This window comes from Scyliorhinus canicula, chromosome 16 (genome assembly GCF_902713615.1).
Source record: "Scyliorhinus canicula chromosome 16, sScyCan1.1, whole genome shotgun sequence".
Taxonomy (NCBI): domain Eukaryota; kingdom Metazoa; phylum Chordata; class Chondrichthyes; order Carcharhiniformes; family Scyliorhinidae; genus Scyliorhinus; species Scyliorhinus canicula.
The window spans coordinates 90,865,417-90,877,468 of NC_052161.1; the positions used below are offsets into that span (position 1 = coordinate 90,865,417).

The window sequence follows — 12,052 nt, forward strand, 5'->3', positions numbered from 1 at the left end:
ACCCCGTGCTGTACCTGTCCTGGGAGTGTTTGATGGGGACAGTGTAGAGGGAGCTTTACTCTGTATCTGACCCCGTCCGTGCTGTACCTGTCCTGGGAATGTTTGATGGGGACAGTGTAGTGGGAGATTCTCTCTCTGACTCATTCTGATAGATGGTGGCATCATTCTCACCTCTTCCACTGGTGTATTTATGATGATGAGGTGTGAGTTTTGGGATTCACATTGTTGTTTTGCATCGTTCCAGTTTCTTTTATCCGCTGCGAAGTTATAGCATTTCTGGTTATGAGCTTTCCAGCCACGCGGACAGGGAGACTCTGAAAATTAATTAAGAATTGAATCAGTGAGAGACATTGGATCACGAGGAGACCATTCAGCCCCTTTTTACCCTGTTACACAGGAACAGGAGGAAGTCAATTCAGCCTCTCACAAGACTGTAGCACAGGAACAGGAGGAAGTCAATTCAGCCCCTCACAAGACTGTAGCACAGGAACAGGAGGAGGTCCATTCAGCCCCTCAGAAGCCTGTTACGCAGGAGGCGGCCATTCAGCCCTTCTCGATCCTGTTACACAGGAATAGGAAGAGTCCCATTCAGCCCCCTCTCGAACCTGTGGCACAGGAACAAGAGGAGGCCATTCAATCCTTCTTGATCCGGTAACAATGGAAAAGGGGAAGGCCAATTCAGCCCCTCTAAACCTGTTACACAGAAACAAGAGGAGGCCCATTGATTCCCCGCTCAAGCCTATTACACAGGACCAAGAGGAGACTCATTCAGCCTGTCTCAATCTTTTTGAGACATTTATCTCATTTATCTCTGTTTGATCATTTCTTCATCTTAACTTCCAGCCTCAGTTTAGTCATCCCAGAATGCCAACAATAATCTCTCAATCTGAGTTTTGAGTTTCCAATTGACCTTCAGTCTCCAGAGTTGTTTTTGTTTGCCAGAGATTCCGCTCCCCTTCATGTGAAGAAGTCTCTCCTGTCATCACCCCTAAATGTCATTTATCAAATTTCAATCTTCTCCCCCCTTATTCTGGACTCTGTAACCCCCCCCCCTCCCCACCCCACTGTCTCCCAACCACCACCTCAATTTTGGATCAGAGGAAATAGCTCCTCTCTCAAGTCAATTGAATCTCTTTATTACTTTGAACATCTTGGGTAACGGTTGCCATGGTTTCATCTGTAGGCCTCAGATTTTGAGTTTGGTTCACTCGCCTGCACTTTATCAAATTCCTCTAATCCCTTGGACATATCTCGGTCAGTTCAGCCTCTGGCCTGTCCCAAACTTCAGGAAACACCAGCCCAGTGAGTACAGCCTGACCTCATTGGTGCCTGAGGCCTTGTAAGGAGCTAAGGCCCCACTCTCTACCTCTATGATATATGTTGGCACAGTGACACATTGGTTAACACTGCTGTCTCACAGCATCAGGGTCCCGGGTTCCATGATGCTGGATAATTGATTTTTCAATCCGGCGCGAATGAACCCCCTGGCTGCAGGGTTCAAGTTCAAAGGGAATTCTACAAAGGCCACCTCCATTGCATTGGCCACAAGTCTCTCCTAGTCTGCTGAGACAAAAGACCTCGTAGCCTCCACTCGCATCCTTAACCTTTGGAAACTTTACAATCTGAGGAACCCAGGCAAAGGGTTTCCCAACACCAAGGTGGAGAGGTAGGGAGTCATGTGATATGACACCGCCCTCCCTCCCCATGCTGTCGAGCTGCAGCGATCTGTAATATTGCCTGTGGAGCGGCAAAGCTCAGACTTCCATCAGTAAGTGGCAGTTCAGGTCTGGAGTTCACTTCAAGTGAACGGCTGGCTCCCGATCCAACTGTTTCTACTGGAACATCTGAAATTCCACATGTCACGGTTCAGACACAAAACATAAAATCATTTATACATTCATCAGGCAGACTATTTTCTAAAGTCTTTTTATTGTCTTGTGCTGTTAAAAAAATGGAGAATTGCTGGGCCAGCAAATGGTTCGGCCAGTCACCTGATACCTTGCAGCAGGTCAAAGGTTACAATGGCCATGTGAGCGGGGTGTCCACTCCAGCCAACTCCGATCAAAGGAAAACCTTCGCAAGTCGTAATGTCCCACAACGGTGCCAATGGCCGAAGGTTTAGCAGTCTCAGCACCATGGTTTCAACAAAGAAAACGTCAGTTCCTGAACCCGATACCAGTGTCTGCAAAAACAGAATGAATCTCGACTTCCATCAAACCTTAAAGATCCCAGTCACCCAACGTTGGGGAGGTAGGTCACATGACACCCACCGCAGCCCCCCCAAACACACACACACACACACAAACTGCATGATGATATTGCCCTTTGGAACTGAATTTTGGCAGTTAATGTCTGACTTTCCAATGTGAGCAGATCCCCAGGCAACAACCTGCGCTGTTGCCCACCCAGCGGGATGCAACAGGAAGACCTCTGACCCCCGTGAAACCTGCCAACTGCCGGAATCTTGGAACCCGTGCCTCCCAACTGAATCATTCTTCATTCCTCCTCCTGTCATACCAGCCTCACTCTGAGAAAGATATTCAACAATCAACCAACCTCCCCTCCCCCTCGGAACAAACATTTCCAGTTGATTCATGATTCTGGACACGTGAAAATCTGACATTTGTATTTCATTGTGATCCTGCCGGAACCCTCTTCCTTTTTCCTCAACTCCCATTTATTGTGTGTGTGCAAAAAGGGATGGAATGTGTGAAACTCCTCTCAACCCCAACAGTTGGATGGGGAGCCAGATGTGTGTAAAAATAAACCAACCCTTTCACTTACAGCTTACCCCAAGAAAGGTTGGAACCTTTCCAAAGTTCAGGGCTGGGGAAATTATGCCACCATTTATAAAGAGGGAATCAGAATTTTAAAAAGCATATTTTTATTATTGGAGTGCTGGAGAGAGGGAAAATCGATGGTTTAAATTAACCCACCCCTCCTGACCATGACAAATACCACTGACTGTGAGACTGATTCCTCTCTGCATGCCTTCATCATTGTGGAAGTCATCTCTCATGGAAAAATCAATTATCCAGCATCAGTCATCAACCTGCCGACCTCGGCGAAGGAATACTCCATAGGATTTTTGATGCTGGTCTTTGGACAAGTGTGAAACAATAATTATTTCCACTGGAGTCTCTGTACTGTGTCTCTTACATTCTCTAATCACCCAGCTCCCTTCACCCCTACCCCCCCCCCCCTCACTCTGTTTTATCCTGCATGTTGATTAGGAGGCAAACTTGCAACCCTCATCCAGTGCCAGCCTGTGCCTGAATAAACTAACCCTCCGAGTTCATACTGTCTTGGGTTTCTGGTGGGATGATTGCCAGAAATTAGGAACTCGCAAAAAACGGTGGGGTTGTCCTTACGAAGGATGGAATCAAAAACACGTTTATCGGATGAGGATGTGCTGAGAGGACTTATGAAAGGTGGTTCTCCTGCTAGGAAATCAAATTTATACCCAAAATTAGCCCACCAGATCCAGGGAAAAAGCACACCTCGTCACCCTCTTCAACCCACAAAAGACGATACAGGCCAACAATCGCAATGTCAAGCAGCAGCTGCACCAGAGGCTGCAAGGCAACCACGAGAGGCACCAGGAGCCTGGACAAGCCACCGAGCAAGAAACGGACCCACGAGGCAAGGAAGCCCCTGAAGCAGAGGGGTCAAGGAACCGTGCAAGGAATCCCCCCTCACTGGGCGACGGCTGGGAGAAATTTCCCACCTGTGGGCTGAAGGAGCTCTAGGATGGGACAAGGCTTGAGATCCAGGCAGCGGTCAAGGTGCCGATCACGGAAGCACTGGCCAGCAGGCAGGCGGCCGTCGACAAAACGGACAGGCGAATAGAGGCTCAGGAAAACATGATCAGAGAACTGGAAAAGGCCTCCATGGACCAAAGTGACCAGATGGTCGCTCGAGAGGTGGACAGAGCAAGGGAAGCCTGAAGGGGGAGTTGGGGGAACCAAGAAAACCGGTCAAGGCGCCAAAACCTCAGAATAGTGGGTCTGCCAGAGGGAACCGAAGGCAGAACCCCCCGGACTATGTGGCCCAGATGCTGGGAAATCTGTTGGGGAGGGGCAGCTTCCCCTGCCCGCCAGAGATAGACAGGGCACACAGATCACTCCAACCCAAACCCAAGGCCAGAGAGCAACCGAGGGCAATAATTGTGAAGATGCACCTGTACTGAGACTGGGAAAGGATCCTGAGATCCTTTCCTGATCCTGGCCTGAGGGACAGGCAGCAAAAACCTGCCACAGGGAGAGGTAATAATTCATCAAGACAATGGGGCAGACCTGGCAAAGTGCCGGACCAAATTCAACAGAGCGAAGATGGCCCTGTTCAAAAAGCTGGATGCTTTGCCCAGCCAAGCTTTGGGTAACCTACCAGCACAACATAGAACATAGAATTTACAGTGCAGAAGGAGGCCATTCGGCCCATCTAGCCTGCAGCAACCCTTGGAAAGAGCATCCCACTTCAGCCCGCAACTCCGCCCCATACCCGTAACCCAGCAACCCCACTCAACCCCTTTGGACACTAAGGGTAATTTAGCATGGCCAATCCACCTAACCTGCATGTGTTTGGGAGGAAACCAGAGCACGCGGAGGAAACCCACGCACACGCAGGGAGAACGTGCAGACTTTGCACAGTGACCCAAGCCGGGAATCAAACCAGGGACCCTGGAGCTGTGAAGCAACAATGTTAACACCACTGTGCTACCGCTCCGTTCCCTCTTGGAGCACGGCAGAAGTGGACATGTTCTCCCTAAAGAACAGGCTGGGAAAGCAGCAGCAGAAGCAGAGGTGAAACCTTCACCCTGGAAAGACTGAGAAACTGGGAGACAATTTGTGCGGGACTGTTCCGCCTCGTTCCAAAACCAAAAGCTGAGGCACGGGGAAGAGGGGGGCGAGAGCAGCGGGGCGCAGAAACAGGGGAGAAAGAGGAAGAGGGCAAAGGGAACAAAAACAGTGGGCAGAGGGAAAACTCAGACCAGTCCCGGGAGGGGGATCACCACACTAGTGGGAAAGCCAGCGTCAGGATGTGCGAGAGAGAAGGGGGGGGCCGAGGTGCATCTATGGTGAGGGAGAGAGCGCCTGGCAAGCGGGGCGGTAAACATCACAAGAAGGTAGACAGCAGGGGGACAGAAGTGGGGGGACAAGAGAGAGGGGGACACTAGCAGAAGGGGCAAGAGTGGGGGAAAAGGCGCAAAACCACAGCGGGACCAAAGGAACAAGGCAGGGTGGGGGGGGGCTCGAGGCTGCCTGATGCACGATCAATTGCACAAAGACAAGAGTTGGATGCAATCGAGGCTTTATTACACTGAGATATGTGGCCTCCTGCAGCAGCTGTCGAAGTGGCTGCTGTACGGGAAGCACACATTTTTATACTCCGCCTACTGAGCGGAGCCAGCAGGCAGGGAACTACCTTACCACAAAACACCTACACTGACATCCTCTATATACAATATATACATCAGTGGTGACTACCACACTGCCTACAACAGAGAACAACACGGCACCGCAAACAGCCACTTTGGAGGGTCCCCAAACAAAGGAAAATCCCAGAGTGCAGGGGCACATCCACATGGCGCACACATTGTTGGCTGCCATGTTGGGTGGTCCTGGGACAAAGGGAAACCCTGGTGTGCAGGGGCCCGGCCTTATGGAGGGTAAAGTGACGGCAGCCATTTGTATGCCCCCCTAACAAAGGGAAACCCCGGTGCGCAGGGGCGCCTCCACAAGGTAAATATGGTTGAAAAAAACCCCATCAGAATTGTCATCTGGAACATGGGACTTAACGGCCCAGTGAAAAGATCCAGACTCCCCACCATCTGAAAAGTATAAAAGCCAACATCGTCTTCCTCCAAGTGACCCACTTGGGGGAGAAGGACTGCAGGTAAGAAAAGGCTCCGGAGGACAGACCTACTTTTCATGTCACAGAATGAGAGCGAGGGGGGTAACCATACTGATAAATAAGAGATGTTTTCAGTGACAAGCACGGTTACGGACCCAGGAGGTCAGTACGTCATGGTCAGCACTGTTCTGGACGGGGCACCAGTGGTCCTCGTTAATGTGTACGTTCCCAACTGGAATGACACGGAATTTATAACAAAGACCATGGCAGAAATCCCCAACGTAAACACACTCCGATTTATCATGGATGGAGACTTTAACTGTGTACAGGACCCACGGACAAGTCAAGCCCCAAAGCAGGGAAGATCTTCAACATGATGAAAGAACTTGACACATTCATGGAGCAGATGGGGGCAGTGGACCTTCTTCACCCAGGTATATTCCGGATTGACTTCTTTGTAGTGGGGTAATCGGTGCTTCCAAGGCTAGTAAAAGCGGAATGCTCCACAATTGTAATCTCTGGCCACAGTGCACACTACATGGACGTGGCGTAGGAGACGGGCCGTAGCCAACGCTCCCCATGAAAGTTGGACACGGCCCTCCTCACCGACAAGGCTTCCAATAAGAAAATATCACAGGCCATAGAAGGGTATATTCCCAACAATCAGAACAGGGGGGTCTCACCCTTCATGCCCAGTGAGGCCCTGAAGGTTATGACCTGGGGTGAGATTATTGCCTATAAAGTACGTAGAGCCAGGGAAGACGGTGGCTAGACAACAGCTAGTCGGCTCCATACTGGAGGTAGATCGGTGATACTCCACGGCCCTGACCTTAGAGCTTCTGGCGGAGAAGTAAAAGCTGAAAATGGGCTTTGACCTACTCTCCGCGAGGAAAGCGGTGCACCAACTCCACCAGGAATGGGGACCTTTACGGACACAGAGACCAAGCCACCGCCTGCTGGCTCAACAGCTGAGAAGGCAGGCAGCCACGAGGTAATAGCTGAGGTTAAATACAGCAAAGGCCAACTAATAATAGAGCCAGAAAAGGTCAACGATGCATTTCGAGGCCTTCTACCAGGGGCTGTATGTCTCTGAGCCCCCGGAAGGGACTTGAGGATGAAGCAGTTCCTCAATGGACTGGACATGCCAGTCATGGAGGAGGATGGGAGGTGGGGACAGGAAGCATCGCTAGAATTGGGAGAAATCATGGACAGCATTAACGCCGTGCAGGCGGGGAAGGAGCCGGGACCAGGTGAACTCCTGGCAGACTCCTATAAGAAATTTGTGACAGCACTGGCCCTGCACCATGGGGGATGTTCATGGACTCGCTGGCAAGGCCCACCCTGCTGCCTACACTAGCACAAACCTCAGTTTCGCTGATACCCAAGAAAGACAAAGACCCAGCAGAATGCGGGTCCAACAGACCCATTCCGCTGCTCAATGTAGATGCGAAAATACTGGCCACAATTCTAGCCAAGTTACAGGAGAATTGCAAACGTGAGGTGGTGAGAGAAGACCAGATGGGCTTTGTGAAATGTAGACAGCTAATGTCGAACATCAGCCACCTACTAAACGTGATAATAACCCCCACCCGGGGAGAGTACACCAGAGGTAATCATCTCCTTGGGCACGAAAAGGCCCATGCCAGAGTCGAGTGGAAGTACCTCATCGAGGTACTGGAACGGTTTGGGCTCGGAGCAGGGTTCACCGCCTGGGTGAAACTCCTGTACAGCGCTCCCATGGCAAGCGTGCAGACAAACACCACCAGCTCTAAATACTTCCAGTTGCACAATGGCAAAAGATAGGGATGCCCGCTGTACCCACTGCTGTTTGCCCTGGCGATCGGGCCACTAGCACTCTCGCTCAGAACCAACAAAGAACTGGAAGGGGATCGGAGAGGAACCACAGAATACAGAGTCTCGCTCTATGCGGATAACCTGCTCTTCCATGTCGCAGACCCCCAAAGCAGCATGGAAGAGATCATTGTGCTCTTTTAAGAGTTTGGAGCCTTTTCAGGCTACAAACTCAACCTGAGCAAAAGTGAAATCTTCCCGGTGAACCCATAAGGGAGAGGGGCAGAACTGGAGGGACGGCCATTTTAACAGGCCCAAAACAAACTTCGCTACCAAATCGCCCATGACTGGACACGGATCTACAAGCAGAACCTGACCAGCCTGGTGGAAGTTAAAAAGGACCTGCAGAGGTGGGACACACTCCCACTCTCCCTGGCGGGGAGGGTGCAGAAGATCTTGGTGAACCAATGCCCAAGTTCCTCTTCCTGTTTAGAACCATACAGAACCATATCCCCAAGGCCTTTTGCAACACAGTAGAAAAATGATCATGGTGTGTGTGTGGGAGGGGGGGGGGGGGGGGGGGGGGGGGGGAAAGGTGGGGGGGGGGGGGAGAGAGAACCCAATGATCCCTAAAAAAGTCCTGTAAAGAACAAGAAGCATGGTAGACCTGGCCCTCCCAATCCGGCAATATTTCCATGAAGCAGCAACAGTGGGAAGAGTAAAGGATGGATAAAGAAACCAGAAGCTGAATGGGTAAGAGTGGAGGAGGGTTCCTACACAGGGATGTCCCTCTGGGCCCTGGCCACAGCGACGCTCCCATCCCCACTGGCCAAGCTCTCTACAAGCCCAGTGGTAATAGCCACCCTCCAATCCTGGAACCAGCTAAGACAACACTTCGGTCTAACTGAGATGTCCACCAAGGTCCCCATCTGCAACAACAAAATGGACGCCACCTTCAGAAGGTGGAGACAGGGCGGGGGAACATTGACAGTTAGGGACTTCTATAGGGATAACAGACTGACAACAATCGAGGAACTGACAGAGAATCTCGAACTGACCGGGTGGAACAAGTTAAGAGACATACAAATTAAAAACATCCTACATAGGGAAACATAGACATACCCACAGACGATGAGACAATCACTATTAGAAGCACTGCTAGATGCAGAAAACTTGGGGGGGGGGGGGGTGGGGGAAGCAGCGGGTACCTGTATGGGCGACCGCTGGGGAAAGCACGCTCCCCACTGGAAGAGGCAAGAGGAAAATTGGAATAAGAGCTAGGGTTTGAAAAAGGTTGGGGACTCAAGAGTGAAGCACTGAACAGGGTCAACTCCTCCGCCCCTTGCACAAGGCTAAGCCTAATGCAGCTGGAAGTGGGGCACAGATCCTGAATAAACAGATGCTTCTCGGAGGTGGAGGAGCAATGTGAACAATGCCAGAGAGGCCTGGATAACCATGTCCATGTGTTCTGGAGTTGCCTCAGACTTGACAGCCTTCTTTGAGCCCAAGGTTGTGGGATGAGGGTGGTGCCGTGCCCGAAAGTGGCAGTCTTCAGGTTTTTAGAGCAGCCAGATCTCTTTATGCAGAGGACGGCCGACGCCCCAGCCTTTACCTCCCTAACCGCCCACCGAAGAATCCTGCTCAGCTGGTGATCGGCAGCACCACCTAAAGCTGTAGACTGGCTGTCCGACCTGTCGGAATTTCTCCAACTAGAGAAAATCAAATTCACCATCCGGGGCTCGGAATGGGGATTCCACAAGACATGGAGGCCATTCATCAACTTGTTCCAGGACCTCTTTGTAGCCAACAGCCACCAGACTGGGGGGGGAGGGGAGGGGAGGGGGGGGGGGGGGGGGGGACTCACAGAGGGAGCCCGGACACCAACGAAAATGGAGAGGGGGGGAGGGGAGGAAACAGAGAGACACTAAAACCAACCACAGCCCACGGGAGGGAGTGGTACCACCCTCCAAACCAAATGGTTGTAAATACAGTAAACTAAATAAGAATAACTTACCACAATGTAACATATGTGTCACTGTGCTACCCCACTATGTACAGGAGAGATGAACCGATGAACCAGCGAATAAAGGAGGAGGGAATTGGGAGGCTCCCCTTCAGGAGGGCAGTGAAGAGTTTCAGGTACCTGGGGGTGCAGGTGGCCAGGAGTTAGGGGGCTCTTCATAAGCTTAACTTCACCAGACTAGTGGAACAGATGGAGGAGGAATTTAAAAGGTGGGACATGGTGCCGCTATCGCTGGCGGGCAGAGTGCAATCCGTCAAAATGACGGTTCTCCCGAGGTTCTTGTTCCTCTTCCAGTGCTTGCCCATCTTTATCCCTAGGGCCTTTTTTAAAAGGGTGACCAGCAGCATCATGGGATTTGTTTGGGCGCATGGCACCCCGAGGGTGAAGAGGGTCTTCTTGGAGCGGAGTAGGGATGGGGGGGGGGGGGGCTGGCGTTGCCCAACCTCTCGGGGTACTACTGGGCGGCCAACGTGTCGATGGTGCGTAAGTGGGTGATGGAGGGGGAGGGGGCAGCATGGAAACGGATGGAGAGAGCGTCCTGTGGGGATACAAGCCTGGGGGCCCAGGTAACGGCGCCGTGGCCGCTCCCTCCCACGAGGTATACCACGAGTCCGGTGGTGGCGGCTACCCTCAAGATTTGGGGGCAGTGGAGGCGACATAGGGGAGAAGTGGGGGGCTCGATGGAGGCTCTGTTAAGGGGGAACCATAGGTTCGTCCCGGGGAACATGGATGGGGGATTTCGGGGATGGTATAGAGCGAGCATTAGACAGCTGAAGGAACTGTTTATCGACGGAAGGTTTGCGAGCCTGGGGGAGTTGGAGGAGAAATTTGGGCTCCCGCCGGGAAACATGTTTAGATATCTGCAGGTAAAGGCATTTGCTAGACGGCAGGTGGAGGGATTCCCTGCGCTCCCCGCGAAGGAGGTGAGTGACAGGGTGCTCTCGGGGGTCTGGGTCGGGGAGGGGAAGATATCCGATATCTACAAGCTTATGCAAGAGGTGGAAGAGGCGTCAGTAGAGGAGCTGAAAACGAAGTGGGAGGGGGAACTGGGGGAACAGATCGAAGACGGGACATGGGCTGATGCCCTGGAGAGGGTAAATTCTTCCTCCTCGTGTGCGCGGCTTAGCCTCATCCAATTCAAGGTGCTGCATAGGGCCCACATGACTGGGACGAGGATGAGTAGGTTCTTTGGGGGTGAAGATAGGTGTGCCAGGTGCTCGGGGAGTCCAGCGAACCATGCCCATATGTTCTGGGCATGCCCGGCATTGGAGGAGTTCTGGAAGGGGATGGCGAGGACGGTGTCAAGGGTGGTGGGATCCAGGGTCAAGCCAGGATGGGGACTCGCGATCTTTGGGGTTGGGGTAGAGCCGGGAGTGCAGGAGGCGAAAGAGGCCGGTGTGCTGGCCTTTGCGTCCCTAGTAGCCCGGCGAAGGATTTTGCTACAGTGGAAGGACGCGAGGCCCCCAAGCGTGGAGACCTGGATCAATGACATGGCGGGCTTCATTAAGCTTGAGAAGGTTAAGTTCGCCCTGAGAGGATCGGTGCAAGGGTTCTTTAAACGGTGGCAACCTTTCCTCGACTTTCTGGCTCAACGATAGGGTACTGGGACAGTAGCAGCAGCAACCCGGGGGGGTGGGGGGGGGGCGTTGATTATGTTGGCTTATTTTATTTAAATTTGATTTGTCTAATTTTAATTTATGGTTAAGTTCTCTTGTTTGGGGGGGGGTGGTGGGGGGAGTGTGATACATGTGATGTTACGGTATGGGGGGAATTGTGGGTGTTATGGGGCTGTTAGTTGCATATTACTGCTTTTTGCTATACTTGTTGTTATATTTTTATATGTTCTGTAAAAAATTCCAATAAACATTATTTTTTTAAAAAAGAACCAGCGAATAAAGAAAATACGCCCGATAGTGAGAAGGTGAGGGGGTCTCCGGGAAGTGGGAAAGTTGAGGTTAGGCGGCTCATTCAATTGCTGGGCATTTTTAGATTGCAGACTGTAACTGATGTGTCCAGATTTCTGTATGTTAATTTTTGTTGTGTATAAAAAGAAATAACTCAAATAAAAACATTTTTAAAAACACGTTTATCTCCACAGACAGCTGCATGATTCTCCGATGCCGCGCCGGGTCGGAGAAACTCCGGGGGAGGGTGCGAATCCCGTGACGCCGCTCCGAGGCCGGGCCGCCGATTCTCCGGTCGCTGGAGAATCGGCACCATTGCCGCGGCGCCAGTCGGGGGCCGCTGATTTCGGCCACCCCGGCGATTCTTCACGCTCGATGGGCCGAATGCCCGCCGAGTCCTGCCGGCGTCGTTCGTGTGTGGTCCCATCCAGCGGGACCTCGGTGTTCTGGCTGTGGGGACCATCCTGTTGGGGGGGGGGGG

General features: G+C 52.0%; 1 protein-coding gene across 1 annotated transcript in view; it reads right to left on the reverse strand.

Moving 5' to 3' along the window:
• Positions 1 to 12,052, reverse strand: part of LOC119951031 (asialoglycoprotein receptor 1-like) — a 125,214-nt gene that overhangs the window by 32,471 nt on the left and 80,691 nt on the right. Inside the window, exon 9 of the mRNA XM_038774065.1 lies at positions 172 to 314. Coding sequence (XP_038629993.1) covers positions 172 to 314 — 143 coding nt within the window. The remainder of the gene's footprint in view (positions 1 to 171; positions 315 to 12,052) is intronic.